Raw genomic sequence first — 19,245 nt, 5'->3', positions numbered from 1 at the left:
CCACAGGCAGATTACCCTCAGAGAGAGAAGCTGCTACTCTGGAGAGAAGAAAAGCGGGAATGAAGAATAGTGGGTAGAGTAAAAGTATATTAAATGCAATACAACTTTTTCTAGAAGAAAAATCCATTCTTTCTCAATGGCAGTAAAAGTCATTCTTTCACTAAAGGCAAAAAGAGATCACTTCCATTCTGAGAAATTTGAGTTATGAAAACATAATAGGAAACCTCACAATTTTGCTAATACACGCTCTATTTTTCAGTGAGTCAGAAGTTCACATTCTTCTAATGCAACCTCCCAACTGAAAACAATCCCCACACTCCAAGCAAAAGAATAATAAAGCACACATATGCTTCTTATAAAGCAGTCCTTACAAATAACCATGGGTTTTGTTTTCATAATGGCTAAAATTCATCATCCCCCCAAAAAAACGCAGATCAAACAAAATGCACTCTCGTTAAAATAAAAGGCTTGCTTGTACGAGCAGAACAGCCAATAACACTTTCCTCTTATTTTACGAGCACTTTCTGTCAGTGAGGAGAAGGGGAAGTTGCTTACCAGCTGCCCCAGTCCAGACCTGCTTCTCACCAACCCACCCACAGCAGCCCGACGGGGCACTCGCATTCTCTCTCCCACTTAGTGCACACAGACACCTGAACAACAACAAAATTTAGGCATTGTCCATGGCATGCGAGCAAAAGATGCTCTTCAGATCTGGGGCCAACTGAAGCAAATAAAAATGAAATCTAACCAAGAAGTCGCCAAGCTTTGGGCACATCCTTAGCCCGTCTCGCTGGCCGAGATGACCCGTGCAGGGAGCACAAACACCCCTTCCTGTGGTACAGTGGCCAAGGAGAGCATCTGACACCATCAGCCTGCTCACGCACATGGGTCATCACTTCAGACATACAGAAAGCATTATCAGATACTTTCAATACGCCCCTGTTTTACAAGGAAAAGTGCACCTATTTTTACAGAAGTGGCAATTCTAAAAATAACACTAACAGCTTGCTTTTTATGCAGGTAATGAAATTCAAATTAATAAAAGCCTAAAAATATAGCAATTGTTAACCTTTTGCAAGTAACTGGCAGCACTTTTAATGGTTTCCTCATCTGTTGCATGGGGTATGACCTCAACGTTAAGCACAAAGATGACAAAACAGTCCTTGGCATAGGAGGACTCCGAGCTGCTGACCGATGAAGTCAGGCACATGCAAAGAGGAGGACAGCAGGGCACTCACTCCCTCGTCCCCTTCTGATTTTTTCCACCCTCTCCCTATACATATTCACTACCAGTTATGGTCAGAGGCTACTGAAGCTGCTGAGCTTGATGCACCCTTGCCCATGGCTTGTGTTCTTCTCTTCAAATCTATTAAAGTAAAAAATACATTTTCATCATAAAATATTTTTTCTCCCAAACCTTCAGCCCAAGCTATTTTTCCTCATTTTAGCCAACAGCACCATACATTTTTTTTAGTGATAAAGAGAAAAGCGTTTTGTTCCCATAAAATGTGTCACTGCTGTGGAGGGAGCGGTAAGGAGCGAGTCATCGCGCTCCCAGAAGTGCTGATAACTCACTGCTGTGGAATCAGCCACTGACCACATCTCAGCACTGAGTGCTGGCTGCTCTCTTATCACAGATCATCAAGCCTCAGAAGAGATCTGCTATAACCAGGATACCAGTCAACACCCCTACACCCAGTTAATAACATTTTAATGGAAATGGAAACTTGGGAGTTTAAAAACAACATTTAAAACAACATTCTGGAAAGCCAGCAATTTCTTCTTTTAAGCTTATAAATCCTGCAAAGATGAAGAAAACTAATACTATCCAGGATAAACGTGGGGGGGGGGAATGTTATTACATGTCCTCATTTTTTGGCTACTCAGTGACTGTCAGAACAGAAGCCTCAGCAGGTCTAGCAGATCAAACTACAATTTGGAAAAGGAGCATCAGATGAAAAGTGAAGCTAAAAAGATAGCATTTTTTGTTCTTCAGACATCTCTTCAGACATCCCCAAGTTCTAAACCTAAAAAACCTAAAAGCCTTTAACTGTCTCTCCTAAATAGGTTTCCACACATACAAAAAAAAAAAAAAAAGCACCAAACCCTACAGTTAACACTAAAAAGCCCTGATACATGTTTCGAAGCCATCCAGCTTCCTTTTTAAAACACTAACCTCCTTTCTTCCAAGGAAGAGGAACGGGCAGCAATTATTAGTTGCAAAGGTTAACACTAATGAGGACACTCCTAATTGTTTTTAATTATTATTGACAGACACTTTTTCTGGTACAGGAGAGTGAGTGAACACCTGAAGCCTGCAGTTCACCTTCTCCTTCTGCCCTTAGAGAACTGAATGGTGAATTACACACTGACTCATGGGGCCACGTAAGACAAGTGAGCAAGCTAAAAAGCCATGTTTTCAAAAATAATAAAACACTCACCTCAGACATATCAGGTCATCTTTGAGATTACACAAGAAGATGCTGCCATAATGAAACTCTATGGTTGCAAGAAGTTTAGGTAAAGACAAATGGGTCTGGCAGAGACACTTCCCACGGACACGGGATGATGAATCAATGTACCACAGACTGCCTGCTCCCAATCTTTTGTATCCAGGCTTTTCTTGGGAAAACCAGCACAACCCAATGACTCACTGATAAACTGGTTGTAATTTTCAGTGAAAATCAATGATACGTAACTGGTAAAGATGATTCAGGTATTTAATATCAATCAAACAATTTGTTTTCAACTTTGGCTGGAAAAAAAAACAGAAACCTGTAGGTTATACCTGAAAAAGCCAACTTGAGCCTGAAGAATACTTCAGCTTTTACGCCAGCATTTCAGAAGCATGTTAAAATAACCCTTCCAGTAAAACAGAAACTCACTTTTTTGTTGTTTTGTTAATAGCTGAGACCATTTAGATCACTGAAGATAAGAAATGAGTTTCAAGGAAGCTTTGCTGTAAAAGTATTCCAACAAGAATTAAATTGTTTTTAAAAACAGAAGGTAAAATAGACACTTTTGCTTGCTGGGAGCTGATGTTAGTGAAGTATTTAGACTGTGCGTTTAAGACCGTGTTAAAATGCATAGCTAGAAACACCTGGTCCACTTCCACTACCCCAACACAAAGGTTCAGTCCTTCAGCTGAAAAAGTCAATGTATTTTAACACATCCCAATCAAGTGGCATCAATGTATTTCAGCCAAAGCCTTAAACCTAAACATCTATGAAGGAAAAGCTCTGGGGATGAAATTCTCAAGCAACAGAGCTGACACAAACACTTCCATACACGTCAATTAAGGAAGCATTTTACTGAGCTGGGACCACATCCTAACTTTTTAATCCATGTTTTAATTCATGCTTAATTTCTGCTTAAGTAAAGAATTTTACCTAAATTCGGGTTATTTAGCTTTCTATAAAGTTGTACTATTAAATGCTTTAACTAAATATCAAGAAGACACTCCAGATCTTGTTTCACATAGGAGTGGGGATGGAAACTCTTTTTGTTCTATGTTGTACAGTTGTGAGGAGTTCAGCTTATTAAGTGAAGCAAAAGGAAGGTGCAACCGAGCTTTCTCACATGAGTATAAGGCTGCAGCTCACCTGGGATGGGGAAAACATGCTGGGAACTCCTACAGAATGCTGCTGAAAAACACTGACAAGTTCTGCTTATGCGGGGCAGATACTGCCAAGCTACACGTAGGGAAAGCAGGATGGCACATCATGAACAGAGATTTCCTTCTCACATGCTTAATATGCAGCTTCGTAGAATCATAAAGGTTGGAAAAGCCCTCCAAGATCACCTGCTCCAATCACCCCCCTACCACCAATGTCACCCACTAAACCATGTCCCTCAGCACCACGTCCAACCTTTCCTTGAACACCCCCAGGGACGGTGACGCCACCACCTCCCTGGGCAACCCGTCCCAATGCCTGACCGCTCTTTCTGAGAGGAAATGTCTCCTCATTTCCAACCTGAACCTCCCCTGGTGCAACTTGAGGCCATTCCCTCCAGTCCTATCACCGGTTAGCTGTGAGAAGAAGCCGACCCCCAGCTCCCCACATCTTCGTTTCAGGCAGTTGCAGAGAGCGATAAGGTTTCCCCTGAGCCTCCTCTTCTCCAGGCCAAACACCCCCAGTTCCCTCAGCCGCTCCTCACAGGACTTGTGTTCCAGGTCCTTCACCAGCTCCATAGCCCTTCTCTGGACATGCTCCAGGGCCTCGATGTCCTTTTTGTTGTGAGGGGCCCAAAACTGAACACAGCACTTGAGGTGTGGCCTCACCAGAGCAGAGTACAGGGGGACGGTCACCTTCCTGGTCCTGCTGGCTGCACTACAAGCCAGGATGCCGTTGTGGCCTTCTTGGCCACCTGAGCACACTGCCGGATCATGTTCAGGCAAGCATCCATCAGCACCCCCAGGTCCTTTTCCTCTGCACAGCTTTCCAGCCACTCTCCCCCAAGCCTGTAGCGCTGCATGGGGTTGTTGTGGCCAAAGTGCAGGACCTGGCACTTAGCCATGTTCAACCTCATCCCATTGGCCTCTGCCCATCGACCCATTCTGTCCAGGTCCCTCTGCAGGGAGTCCCTACCCTCTGGCAGATTGATACTTCCCCAACTTGGTGTCATCTGCAAACTTACTGAGGGTGCACTCAATTCACTTGTCCAAATCATCAATAAAGATATTACAGAGGATGGGCCCCAACACCAACCCCTGGGGAACACCACTCTTGACCACTCAGTTTGGAACACTACTTTTTATAACACTGGTTCTGTAGATCATAATACACTGACAAGTTATCTACAGGTAGGCAAGAGGGAAAAAGCCAAGATGACAGCAGCACCACCTTCTCTTTCTGGAGGCAGGTTATCTCCTCAGCACGCACAGTTTAGCAGAAACTAAAGCTGTCAGCTTAGCTAAAACACCAATTAATGGTGAGTATTGGAGACAAGATTAGCACTTTGGAATTAAAACTGAAACCTACTTTAGCAGCAAAGGAAAAAAAATGCAGCTTTTATCGTCTAATGGTCAACAAAGGCAGAATCAAAGGAGGTCTGACAATCGAAACAAGGCTACGAAATTTAAGAACACGTTACATTTTGCCATTTATTACTTTTGACTTTGAGTTTCACAGCTTTCCACTATCTGCATGACAGTTCCTCTTCATCTGCTCTTACCACCACACACCTTACAATCTGTAGGAACCTTTCCCATGAGTTAAAAAACAAAAAAAAAAATTAAACGTGCAGCAGATAATAGTGTAGGAGATTATGATATTTCTAGCCTTCCTCTGCTGGGAGAAAAAAGGTACAGAAAACTGAAACAAACGGCTCTCCAGATTTTATCTGTCAATTTCTGAAAATGCAGATGTGTGAGAATTGCGTGCTGCGCCCCTTCCCTCGCCGACTTCCACATCTCCAGCCCGCACGCTGGGAGCGCAGCTGGAGGACGCCTACCCCGCCAGCCCCTTCTACGCCTCGCCTCAGGCGCTGCCGCTCGCGGACTGCCCCACGCTGCGCCCAGACGGCGCTGCCGCCTTCCCGAACCTGCTTTCCCCTCGGACCCGACTGCTGCCATCCCTCTGATGCCAGCACCTCCAGGCCAGCAATGCCCTCCTCTGCCCCTCGGGCTGCGGTTCCCCAGGTGAACGCTCAGGCGGTGCCACCAGCTCCGCACACCGTGGATCCCTGCCCGCATGCGGGGACGGGCGGTGGGTAGCAGCCGCCTAGGACAGATGTCGGCGCCTGTGATCTGCACTCTTGGGGGACAGTGCGTCGAACCAAAGTGGTTCGCTTTACATGATAATTTGAGAAAGTAGCTTTCTTCTAATCATGAGAGATTAGACTAGAACGGGGAGATACTCATTATTAGGTAGTGTAGTGACAGGACAAGGAGTAATGGCTTTAAACTAAAAGAGGGCAGGTTTATATGCAATATGAGGAAGAAATTCTTCACAGTGAGGGTGGTGAAGCCCTGTCCCAGGCTGCCCAGAGGAGCTGTGGGTGCCCCATCCCTGGCAGTGCCCAAGGCCAGGCTGGATGGGGCTGGGGGCAGCCTGGGCCCATGGCAGGGGTTGGACCTGGATGGGCTTTAGGGTCTGTTCCAACCCAAACCCTTCTGTGGTTCTACGATTCTAAAAATATTTCTTGTAAAGAAATATTACATATAATGTAATTAAATTTAAATTGGAGAAAACCCATCTGCCTAGGCTGAAACATGCTCTCCATATGCAGAGTGCAATAACTGTTTTGCTTATTTTGAAGAAAATAATGGTGAAAATACTTCTTCTAACTAACTACATCTCACAGTGTTAGGTTAAAGCTACATCTCCAGCACTGGCACTATTGCCAGAGAAAGCTAGCCCCTTCAGAAAACATGTCTCTCAAATGCATCTTTGTTCCCTTTGCTGCTTTCAAAAATCCCACCCCGAGGTGCCAGCAACACTACCAGCTCCTCTGAAAGGTTCTCCAGATGCAGAATGTGTTCCCTACATGCACAAAGCTCTCCAGGTCACCTTTAAGTGACTGCAAAATAGCCAAATGCCTTTCAAAAATCTGGCTGGCTCAAATGCTTTTCTAGAAGTTACATACACTCAGGCAAAAGCTTGGCCAGTACTTTAGACTTGCCTAGTACTTCAGGCAGTACCACTGCCCGGAGTTTGCAGTGTGTTTAACAACAGGCACAAGACAGAACAAAAGACATCACAGTTACTTAAGATAAAAGTAGTGATGGGTATTGATTTGCAAAATTTATAGGTGCACCATCTTAGATAAAAAATAAAATTAAATCATTGAGAGGTCCTGCTATACAGGACTTGCAACGTTACAGCTCTTGGGAGGTTAAGTAGAAGAGAAAGGATACCTAACAGCTACCACCAGCATGTTTGAAGAGATTTGCTGGTTTCTATGGTAAATGGGGAGGGTAACGTGACTGCCTGGTTACAATTATGACTGACGCACATCTCAAACAATCGTTCTCTTCCTGTTCGTATGACATAAGAAAAACAGGATGCTGAGAGGTGTTTATCTGAATGAACAAGATAAGCACACACACTGACATTTCTAAAAGTATAAGACTTAACTACCAAGATGTTATAGATTTTCTATGGAAAAAAATCCAAATGCTGAACTGCTGAATGTGATTAAATTATGCATGGAAAGATCCTTTCCCTCTTAACCCGCAGGAAACAGTGGAGGAGCTGTTATATGAGCCATGCATACCAATGGAAAGTCTTTTTAGTGTGAGATACTGAGTTACACTGCTGAATCAAAACTGAAGAACAGCTTAGTCTGCAATGTCCTGCAGCCTCCAAAAATCTGTATTCATTTCAAGGACTGCTGATGGCTAGAGGTACAGTGAATCGGGGTGCTGCAATGGCACTACTGCTACACAGGGAAGCCAGAAAGGATTATAAAGCAGTTTGTGGCACTGGTCACCATTTCACAGGCATTTCTCAGGCCCGCAGGTTTTCAATCCACCTAAGTAATCATCGTAGCTACTTTAAACATTTTAAAAGTCCATCAGTGCCCGAGAGGGAACCTTATCACTCCTTACTAAAATGATTACTAATCAATTAGGAAACTTGAAACATGTCAGAGCCACACAGCAGAGTATGGTGCTGCAATCACTGGTGCCCACTAATTAGGACAAGCTGGTTCAGCCAAATAACACTGCAGTTTAAAGCACTAAACCAGCTTGTGTCCAAAAAGCACAACATTGTCCCACTGAAGGTTCTGGAGCAGGGGAAAGGAGCTGGTCTTCACACTCATGTTCTTGTCACCTGCGTGCATGAGCAACACACTTGGCTAGAAACCTCCAGCTCCAGAGCAAGTTAATAAAAATGAAACAAGGAACTGTTTGAGCAATACGACAGGGTGACCCAGAGTCAGCTCTCACATCCTTTAATACATCACTCCTGTTCAACTGGGAAAAGAGAAAAACTCCCCGTGGGCAGGCAGAGAGGATAAGGTATACCTTGAGATAGGTATTTTACAAAAAAAATACAAGCACAGCTTGGAAAGTTAATTGCCAGCTGCTGTTTTGCTTTGTTAGCGTGAAGAATGGGGTGTTCAACAAGGAAGATGGAGGAGGTAAGTGAGAGGGTGGAAGTGGGACATCCCTCTGTGTTTTAGGAGACGTTTGGCATATGTAAACCACTCAGAGAATAAAGGTTTACGTGGAATCAAACAAAAAATGAAGGAGAAGGATAGCATGTTCCAGCCTGACTTCCTGAGGGTTCATTCCTACTGTGGACTGGAGTTAAAGTCTCCTCAGTCTTCAGCCTCAGAGCAAAATTTATACTGCCAAATGTTTTGGTCTGGGGTATCCAAGAATCAGCTGTTAACTCTGAAACAGTTCAACAATCTTTCACGCATTTATTTCTTCATAGCTTTGCTTATTTCAAATGTATATTCAATTTAAAATAAAATATCCATTAAGACCTTTTGCATGTCATCATGTCCCCTGGAAGAACCAGACCATACGCTGCACTGCTCCAGTCATTCACAAGAACAATTGTGTCATTGTACACTATTAGACACAGGGACTGACACTGAAGACCTGGTATTAACAATAATTTGCCTTATAATAGCTAGTCCACCACAGAACTATTTGAGCATATGGTTAGAATAACGATGATGTAGTAGAGTGTAAAAAATCTTAACCTGAAAAATGACTACAATCACATACTGAAGCGAAGGATAATAAATACATGGACTCGGTAATAGTGAGCAGTGAGGAGGTGGACTGGAACAGCTCTCCAAGGAGAGCACAATGCGGTTGCTAGGGATTAAAACATCAAAGTGCCCATGCACAGTCACAACAACTCGATCCCGAAAAGGGATCTCACAGTGTGAGGGATGTGACTGATTGTAATACTTACCTTCAATAATTCTTTGTGCTCTCTAGAGCATATTCCATCCAGGAGATGCAACAATTTATGAGCCATAATGGCTTGCAGCTGGTCCAGGAGCGAAGACACTGGTTTTGGACTCCTGAGAGCACTAAAGCAGATGCATTGGGAAGTCTGTACTGGCTTCCTTGGCAATGCGGAAACATCCCCAAGCTCTATACAAAGCTACCTGAACAACCTACCACACTCTGCACGAGTTTGTGAGCTGCAGTTACCTAAAATATTTTCTAAGTTGCACTCTTCCACCACTTTTTTTTTTTTAATAAGACATTTTAAATAAAGGTGTTTGAAACCTCCCTATCAGGCTTGCACACAGGCAAGTGCTCATCTCCCAAATGCAGTCCCTTCACAGCGTTTAATTTGACCACTTGAACACTGTCTTGCGATGCTACTAAGACACGCTGCAAAGCAGCAGTGTTCAATGAAGCACTATCGTAATGACCTGCCAGTAACGTGTATTGCTTGGGAGACAACAATCCTCTGTATTTTACCTTTTCTACATTGAGCAGGTGTTGGTTAAAAAGCTGAGCTTCAGGCAATACACTACAGTTGATAAGGCAGGTAGGTGTCACATTTCCTCTGCACACAGGGACAGAGAGGCACCGAGAAGTGAAGCAGTTTGCCCAAAGTCTCTCAAAAGAACCACCAGAGAAACCACAGCAGGTGCCAATTCTGATCTCCCTCATTTTTGCATCAGTATGGATCTACCTGTTTATACAGTCATTTCTTACATAATTATTCTAGCCTGGTATCGGCAGCTCTGGAAAAGTCCCCCTCTGAAGACCAGGACCCTGGAGGCAGGGGCCACAGGGACTCAACGTCCCCCAGCTGTGCCTGGAGCCGCTGAGCACCCATACTGTCTCCTCTTGCCCACCGGGATTCAGCTGCATTAGACCCATCTTCTCACAGCTACCAAAAAAATAAATAAAAATAAAAATAAAAATAAAAATAAAAATAAAAATAAAAATAAAAATAAAAATAAAAATAAAAATAAAAATAAAAATAAAAATAAAAATAAAAATAAAAATAAAAAATAAAAATAAAACCACCACAGTCGAGAATTCAATGACAAATTAGTTCCCTAAGAGCAGACAAGACTTTCAAAGTCCTTCAAGAAAAAATAAGTGAGTTTTACTACCTGTGAGATGCAAATCCATCTCAGACGATGCAGGGCAGAACATTTCTGTGTAAGAAAGTGGATTTCTACTTACTTTTATGTAAATTTTGTTTTTGTATTTGGTGCACATATTTAAGTCAGTATCAAAGGAACAAAATGGAAACCCAATCATTGTCTCTGGCTTGGCTGGCTTACAGATCAACTCCCAGCCTTTAATTCTAGGAAGTGAGTGACCGCAAAGGATCCTGACAGCCAAAGGCCCCCCTCTTTCAATCTGATTTGCTGTTTGTCTTGGAAGTAGCCAGGTTAACATTGTCCCATTCAGCCTGCAAGAGAATGTGGGGCAGACAGAAAGAGGGAAAGACGGACAAAGACGTACAGGGAGACACTGCAAAAGACTGAGAGACAAAGACAGGCGGCGGGATAAAAGCATGGAACGAAGGCAGGACCCAGCCAAGCCAAACAAAGTTTTCCTTGAGTGATTACATCTGCTGGAGAGTCCCCAGCTTGCACTCTCCTTGCTGAGAAATTCTTTTAATTGTTTAAAATGTCTAGGACATTTTAAAAATCCCAAGAAAAGCTTCACTGCAATCATGAAAGCTCTGAACTGCATGAACTTTTGTTATGCTGAATTACTGATAGCTTGCTACATACTTCTTGCAATAGAAGCTGAAAATTTCTTTACAGAAGATTTTTCTGAGGTAGAACCCTGAAGAGTGAAAACTTACGATAAATCTTTATTTCTTTTTCCCAAGAAAAAACAAACAACCCCAGAAAAATTCTTTTTCCTCCCAATGTCTGGGTAGCTAAATACAGAGAACATACAGAAGAAAATCAAAAGAGAAACTTCCTTAAATTAGGCAAAATTAAAGTAAGGTTAAATAATAAGGTTAAATGAATGATCCATAGAGCCAAGAGCTCTGATTCTGAAAAAAATGGCATTGCTCCCTGAACTCAGCAGAGACGGCAGCTCTTCCCAGCTGCTGAAGCTGCTCGCTGGGTGGCAGCTGGTGGGAAGCGGGCAGTTGGGCGAGTACAGATACCCAGCTCCATGCCAAGACCGAACTGAATGTCATACTGCCACAGGTGCTTTGTTTCATACATGAAAATTAATACTTTCAAGCCCCCAAAACAGGTTAATATTAAGCAACTTTCAAGTTTTTTTAAAAACATACTATTTTCTTACCTCCAAAAACACAAACGCTTGCATACCTCAACAAGACACTTGTATTTACCAAATTTGAGGATCAAGAAAAGAAAGGAGAGAGCCACTGGAAGAATCCTGCAGAAGACAAGGCTGAATGTGAAAAGAACAAAGAAAATCACAAGGTCTGTCGAGCTGCTCTGCCATGTCACATGTGTGACACCAGGAAGGTGAAAGCATGACTCGGGGGGACATCTAACAGCCACTGAAGGTGTACTTTGGCATATGCACATACTGCAAGTATTTTGAATGAGTATCTGTCTGTACTTCGCCACTTCGCTGGTGCCAAGACGTTTTACTTATGCCAGCAGAAGTCATTCAAAAGCAAAAGTGACTTCTCTTTATATCTCTATTCATGCTGCATGTGAGTGTGGGTACACAGACCAACCTGGGCCCTCCCCTCTTTTTCTCTGCTTTTAGCAGAGAGCCCCTCGCCGTGCCACTTCGCATGGCCCTGGCCCTCGGCAGAACTTTCAGGAGCCAGCCCCACCCACGCTGCTGGCAGAAAGCTAACTCGGCCAGAACGCAGGGCACTTTTTGTGGGGCCAGTGAAGTGAAGCAACTCGGCAAAGGGTTCAAGGCACCAGTGTTGGAGCACAGCGGATGACTCATGGACCCAGGGCTGGGGACAAGGGCACGAGGGAGAGGGGCACGGAGCAAAACCTTCAGCTTGCAGTTGGACTTAATCTGCTGCATCACTGACCATTTCCATCAGCTCTGTTCTGCCAGAACATGCGCCTTCCCCTATGACATATACAGGGATGCCGTATTACTTATATAATAGGTAGACGCAATAGATAGTGATACATATTCTTCTAAGAATTGCCAGGTAGGTAGATACCATGTTGAGGTTTACATTTTCCAACATGCAAAAGACATGGCTCAAAGTCCAGTTAACTCATACACATCAGCCACAGATGTGTAGTCTGCTGCAGTCTGCTGCAGCACAACACGGCCAGGCTAAGATGCTGCAGCGCCCTCATCTACAGCAGGAGTTGCAAGCACTGTTGGAAGAAGCAAACACACGGACGTCAGGATCATCCAGGTTTATTTTGTAAACATTATGTCTTAAAGCAACTTTAAAACAATTGTAAACAGTACCTCTGTCCTTAAGGTAGATAGCCTTCACAGGGAGAACCACCTCCTCTGCCCCCAAATTCTGCTCCACTCTTTGGGAAGCACAGGCAGGATCATGCCATTTAGAAACTCCAGGTCAATACGCACCGAGCAAAACTTCTGCAGTGAGGCTGAAGGAAACTTCAACAGACAGAAATGCTAGAAGCTGTAACAGAACGGGCAACAGCCAGCCGACCACGACGCTGACCGAAAGAAGAGCGGATGAGGAGCCAGACCTGAACTAGGGAGTGAAGGGCCTGATGGCTTGCTAGCCCCTAACCCCTTCTAGAGCGCAAAGGGAATAAACAGTCTGGTGGACAAACAGGCTATCTGAGAACATCAGCTGCAGTAATCTCAGTCCTCAAAACTGTGGAGGGTTCCCTAAAAAACAGCACCTTGTCAGGAAGGAGACTGGGGGTTTGTTTTATGCTTAGTTACCCACTAAGGCAAAAACAAGAGGCACCATTCGTTTCCAGTAACTGTCGACCAAATTGGAAAAGGACTATTTAACAATAAAGTGCAAGAGTCCACCATGAGTAATAGCAACTCATGTGCTTTTATGAAACAATAACACACCAACATAAAATAAATCAGTGCTTTTTAATTTAACAATGTAAATTACCCTCCCACCTGCTGTGAGTCTCGTAAGGAGAAAAAGCTGACTGCATTTTTACCAAGCTGCCTATCCCAGTCTCACTCTGCGCCGGCCTCATGTCCTGGGGTTAGACTGTAGACTCTGTCATCTCTTGCACTCGTATGACCTAAGAAAGGGAATGTGGCCTTTTTCCCACAAGCCCAGAGTGAGAACATCATAAAAGCTGAACTTTAGCCCCCTTTTTGGGCAGGCAGCACAATAGCAAGGAGGATGCTGTTACTCCCTGGAGGCTCTGCTGCTGAAAAACATCACCAAGCTCAAGTAAAAGGTCAGTAGTTAGGATTGCATCTCTTGTTTTCTTCAGTTTTCCTCCTCCGTCAAAGGCAGTTAAACATTCTTTGCACACCCCCCTCCCTCCTTCTGAGAAATGCAGGAAGGAAGTGCTTGCAAAATAGTTTAATTTAAAAGAACGCACAATCACACACACAGCAAACACTGCTTTAGACTCGGAGCAGAACATTTCTATTGCCTCACAGTTCCCACTAAAACACAAATGAATCCCTGCCGCGGCAGAGCCGTTCCTCCTTCCCCACAAATGGAAGCTGGATTTCTACGCCCAAACCTTTTTGTTTAGGGGCAGACACCTTGGGTGAGTAGATCTGCATCTGAGTACCACAGGCAAGTCCCTCTGCTCCTGCAGGTTCCTTTCAAGCTGGAGAAAAGGACTTTTATCCAGTAATCAATGGCTATGGAGCTAGAGAAAGTAGGATGCAGAAAGCCCTATAAGCACTCAAGGTGCTGCACAGGCACGGTGCTGCAGTAATACAGTCCTGCGTTGTGGCACACGTCGTGATTTCACCTCCTACAACTAATTGCCTCTGATTCACTAGCCCTGGCAAGTGCTTGTTTGATTTCACAGTACATTTTCCACCAGTTTGTAACATGGACCTGGGAGTTCGTGAAGATTGCGTGGGGCTGCTGGATTTAACTTGAACCTTTGCCTTTACTAAATACATGTGAAAGAACCAGATCCTTTTTGCGAAGGGGAACATAGACACCAGAAGGCAATTCACAGAAAACTTCTTTGTTATTGATCAGTTTATATCCAATCTGCACTAAATTTTATCATCACAGTGTTTTTGTACCTCTGGGCAAACAGCATTTACCATCACAAGCCCATTTCTTTGACTTCTCAGAGACTTGCGCGGTCCTGAGGACTTGCTTCCCTTGAGCCGTGACAGCCAGCAGCATGTCAAAAGGGGCTCGCCAGTCCCCACCCGCTCTCGCTTCTTTGAGAAGCATCAGTCCTCACAGCCACAGGTGCTGGAAATGAGCACCTCCGTCCCTCACAGCTCCTGCGAACACAGCAGCCCTTTTGCTTGGTGGTTCGAGCAAATCTGGTCACGTTTCTGCCACCCCACGTTCCTTGCATTGCTCGGCTAGCGTGTGGCAGATTGATTTCACCTTGGCACTCCTGTGCTTTACAGGGACACTGCCAACAAATCAGCCCTACCTCACTTTCCTTTAACCCATTGCTGTTACAGGGAATAATTAGATGAGTAAAACAAGAGATCAGTGATGTAGGAACTGAGTAGACTGCACCCACTGCCCATTAGTGATGTCTTCTTCCTCCAAAGAGGACGTCCAGGAGAAGCAATCCCGCAACAAATTACTTTCTGCAGGGAAATTAAGAAATTTTGCATGCTGTGAACGTGAATGCTGTTCCATGTACAGTCAAACACCTTCACAAAGAGGAAGATTAATACTTTTATAAACAGTTTGTGGCATTCAACAGTCTCATTTCCCTGTCTGGGGACTTCAGGTCTAAGGCAGGACCTGAAACTAGGTTGTTAAGTTTTGTTTTTTGCCTTTAAAAGTTGATACAGCTTCAGTCTGACAGCATTTACTCCCAGCCCTCAGTGGGGGGAAATCTGACATTAACTCATTCTAACCCTTTGCCCTGATGGGGACAGGTTTTGTTTGTTTGTTATTGTTTTTACAAAAACACAGCTATCACTGCTATTTACCATCCTCCCCAGCCCCAGTCCATTTTACCTCCTTTTCAATCGGTGTTACTCATGCCCTCATTTTGGTAGACTTCAAAATAAATGTTAGCATTTCAGAAATGCCTTCAGATTTTAAACAAGGACTTCACAGTATCACATTCTGTAAAAACCTTAAATGAGAAATAGTTTCTGCCCCACAGAGTATTTGAAGGCATGTAAGGAGCTTACATCCATTACAAGCCCAGACAAAGGACAACATGAGCGTGAGCCAGACAAGAGGGAAAGCACCAGCCGCAGGAAGGCGCTCCTGCAGGTAGCCAGCATGGAGCTGGGGCGGTTTCTGAGTCTCAACACAGTTAAGAGTTAGTGATTGGTTTTCACGCGATAGAAAGTACGAACTGCGCTGAAGGATGTTACAAATACAACTGCCACGTAGGCCAGTACGCACAGAGGAAATTTTAGGGTGAGTTTTAAATTTACTATTAAGCTGGACTCTTAAATGAACTTTACCCCAGCTCTCCAATGACACAAACAGAGAAATCTGAGAGGTGTTCTAACTCCATGCTAATTTACAAGCCAATGTACTTGGCTGATGCAGCCGTGGGGGCTCGAACGCAGGGTGCAGTTCAATATGTGCAACATCCACGTAGAACGAGGAGGGCAGGTGCAATTGCTTTGACGGCTGATAGCCTTCCCAGCCCGCCTTCCATTCGCAACTACAATCTGGGCCCCTTGCTGTTGGACGCAGCCTCCTGGGAGGTAGTTTTGAAGCATCTCACACCAAAGGATAATAAGATGGCTTCCACGAGGACTACTGGAAAATGCAGAGTAGGAACATGGTTACATAGACAGGGTTCTGACTGTGTGGATGCCCATAGAGACTACGCTAGGTGTTCAACCTTAACCATAAATCATTCAAGCTTGATGTACAAGGAAAACTAAATTTCAAACATAAAAAAGTTGCTTCTCCACCAAGTTAAGACTCCTGATAATCTGTTATGAGGATTCATAACAGATTGAATAACTGAATCATCCAATTGTTCAACAGGATTACACAGCTGTCTCGAGAGGCTTTCCAGTGAGTGCTCATCACCTCTTAACAGCTAATTATTGCAGGCAAGACTGCTGCTTTGATTATCAAAATGAAATTCCTAGCTCAAATTTGATAAGAATACTGAAGCCATACTGAAGAAAAGAAAACCAAATTGACGGCTTAAGGAATGGTTTGAAAAGGTTACAGAGCAGATAAGCCTGAAAATACTACCCAAATATTGTAATGCAGCTTTTAAACTTTTGTTTAATATGAAGAAAAGATCAAGATTCAGTTCAGAGTGCTTTCTTGGAGAGAGGCATGGAGTCATATTCTATAAAGGTGATTCATTTAATGGTGAGGCCTCCACCTTATTTATTTCCTCTTTCAAGGCATCAGACTCGCTTTTGCCTTGTCACTGCCCTACCCTGAACTCCGTAATGCCACTTACTTCCTTCCCCTATGGCCAGACACATCACCCTGGGGTGCTGTGAACCAGAGAGCATGCCTAGTCACCTCCTTGGCTTAAGGCTCCACAGTCCTGGTGGCTTCTTTACCAAGCATCAGCTCCTTTACCTGTTACCATTTTCCCTTTTTTTTTCTTTTTTTCCCCCTTTTTTTCTTTTTAAAGCTTATTCTAAAGGAGAATTTTGATTATTGAAATATTTGAGGGAAGGGAAGGGAAGGGAAGGGAAGGGAAGGGAAGGGAAGGGAAGGGAAGGGAAGGGAAGGGAAGGGAAGGGAAGGGAAGGGAAGGGAAGGGAAGGGAAGGGAAGGGAAGGGAAGGGAAGGGAAGGGAAGGGAAGGGAAGGGAAGGGAAGGGAAGGGAAGGGAAGGGAAGGGAAGGGAAGGGAAGGGAAGGGAAGGGAAGGGAAGGGAAGGGAAGGGAAGGGAAGGGAAGGGAAGGGAAGGGAAGGGAAGGGAAGGGAAGGGAAGGGAAGGGAAGGGAAGGGAAGGGAAGGGAAGGGAAGGGAAGGGAAGGGAAGGGAAGGGAAGGGAAGGGAAGGGAAGGGAAGGGAAGGGAAGGGAAGGGAAGGGAAGGGAAGGGAAGGGAAGGGAAGGGAAGGGAAGGGAAGGGAAGGGAAGGGAAGGGAAGGGAAGGGAAGGGAAGGGAAGGGAAGGGAAGGGAAGGGAAGGGAAGGGAAGGGAAGGGAAGGGAAGGGAAGGGAAGGGAAGGGAAGAAAATCCTCAGCAACCTGCTGTCAAAGTTTTACAGATCAGACTGGCCTGTGCATGAATTCCAGAGGTTTGCACTCATGCTGCCTCCAAAGTGTTTATGTGAGACGTGTGTTTTTCCCGTTGCACTGCTGTGATTGTTTGGCTAGGCTGGGTGATGGATGGTGGAGAAGGTAGTGTCTGGAAATGTGCTCCAAAGTCGACAGGAAGCTGAGGGGGCCCTTGCCAGTACTTCCTTCCTGTATACAAGGGGAGGACAGAATGGGAAAAACCTTGGCTGTCTCCTACCCTGAGAAAAGTGCTACCCTTCCAGCTGGATTACAGTAAAAATATTTTAATCTTTCACAAGATTATAATATCCTTCCTCTCTAACTATAGCTACAGTGCAGCAAGGCTTAGATAATGAAATGAATTGACAATGGAACACTTACTGGGTGGCTACAGAGTGCTGGTGCTAGAAGCTGCGCAAACAGATCCAAATTTGAAGATCCCTGTGTTCAGCCAAGATATAAATCATCAGTGGATCAGACCTGTGTAACCCAGAACCTTGACTCCAAGACTGACCAGTACTAAGCACTCCAGCAGAAGGTGTAAAATACACAGTAGTTGTACGCTGGAAATGTGTCCTTCTTGACAGCTTCATTCTAGTGCCTGTTACTTAGACAGTGGATCAAAACTCAAAGCATATTTTCTATTACCCCAAGAAAAATAATGTTGCAATGAGCAACCTGTGAGTATTTTGACCATGTGATCCACACCTCTCTCATGAGCACCCAGGATGATTTGTGTTATGGAAGGCCTCCTTGAATGCCTTTTTCCAAAGATCCTGCCTCCAAGTCCTTTTGTAGATGACTCGTGAATTTGCATGGCATCCTGATATGCAATCTTCATCTGTTCACAGTAAAAAAAAATGCATGCAGAGTAATACAGAATACAGATTCTCCCTTCTCAGCCCCATAGCCAGCTTGGCAGGACTGTAAGGAACAATAAATGATCTCTTTTTCTTCCAAGCTAACAGAAGAATTTTCTTAAAATTTCCATTCTTGAAATCCCAGATTCAAATCCACAGACAACAGCAAGATTCTCAGTGTAGGCAGATGTTCTGAATCCCAAACTCACCAACCTACACTGCATACACCCATGCGGGCTGTGACAGTAAAACAGAATGGCAGAAGAATGGTGGCTATGAGGACCGCTTTCTTTGCCACCCCAGTAAGAGGATATCCTAATAATCCTGTCAGGCAGATATAGTCTGGATGGGTTTGCTTGAACAAGTCCAAAAAGGGGAGGACATGTTACAAAGACAAAAAAAATAAACCGACAGCTCCTATATCAGCCCCTATTTCTGAAAAAGGCATCAGACAAAAAGACCTCACCCATTAACAAAGAGTGGGGAACAATGAAAACTGTCAAAAAATAGCCCTCACGTCAGAACTAAGAATGCTCCTTTACACATCCAAAAAAGCACACAGCTGAGCAAGAGCCTGGGAGGCTGTCAGGCGCTGCTTCTGGCTTGTGTGTCTCCCAGGCCCTTCTCCTTTGCAGAAACATCCAGAAGTAGTAGATGATACTGACTTCCAGTAACCAAAGAAGGGGATGGAAGAAGAGAGGAAATTCTTGGCAGAACTGAGCCAGAGTAAGTAACAAATTCCTGTCCGTTCCATCTCTGCGGCAATGACCCTGACACTGAAACTTTGTGGGACATAACATGACAACAGAATGTGTGTGCATCTTCCCCAAGTCTTACTTTTTATAGCAATTACAGAAGCAATTCATGAGAAAACTGAAGTATGGATGAAATCTGAATGAGTTGTGTAATATACTAATAAGATGGGACACTTCTGAATTTGTGGGAAGTTAGAAAAACAATTGTTTTAAAAATTTTCAACCTGAAATATAAGAATGCTGACATCTAGCTGTGTACCCAAGCAACCTCAAAGATCTGGTCACCTTCATGATATGCAATGTGGAATCGAATTCAGAGCTTCTGCTCTGCTTGTGACTCAGCATTCTCCTCCAATAGCACTAAGGAAAATAAATGGAAAGCAAATGATGCTGAATGACCCAGAGACAGGCAAATGTCTCGAGAAGC

At 44.2% G+C, this 19,245-nt stretch overlaps 1 protein-coding gene across 30 annotated transcripts in view; it reads right to left on the bottom strand.

Annotated features, from left to right (window-relative positions):
- The window catches only part of EXD3 (exonuclease 3'-5' domain containing 3), a 297,777-nt gene that overhangs the window by 211,758 nt on the left and 66,774 nt on the right, over positions 1 to 19,245 (bottom strand). For 9 of the 30 annotated variants that reach the window (XM_080562091.1, XM_080562096.1, XM_080562102.1 and 6 more), the window contains exon 1: positions 17,912 to 18,059. The exons of 20 other annotated variants lie outside the window; for them this stretch is intronic. In XM_080562091.1, the coding sequence (XP_080418217.1) occupies positions 17,912 to 18,044 (133 nt within the window). In that variant the 5' untranslated portion in view covers positions 18,045 to 18,059. Of the gene's footprint in view, positions 1 to 17,911; positions 19,214 to 19,245 lie in introns of those variants that run through there. One more of the 30 variants, XM_080562113.1, reaches the window with a different exon arrangement.

Source organism: Anser brachyrhynchus (genome assembly GCF_964034855.1).
Source record: "Anser brachyrhynchus genome assembly, chromosome: 19".
In the NCBI taxonomy this organism is placed as follows: Eukaryota; Metazoa; Chordata; class Aves; order Anseriformes; family Anatidae; genus Anser; species Anser brachyrhynchus.
Note: the sequence above shows the minus strand (reverse complement) of the source record. Positions and strands in the feature narration are given on the sequence as shown.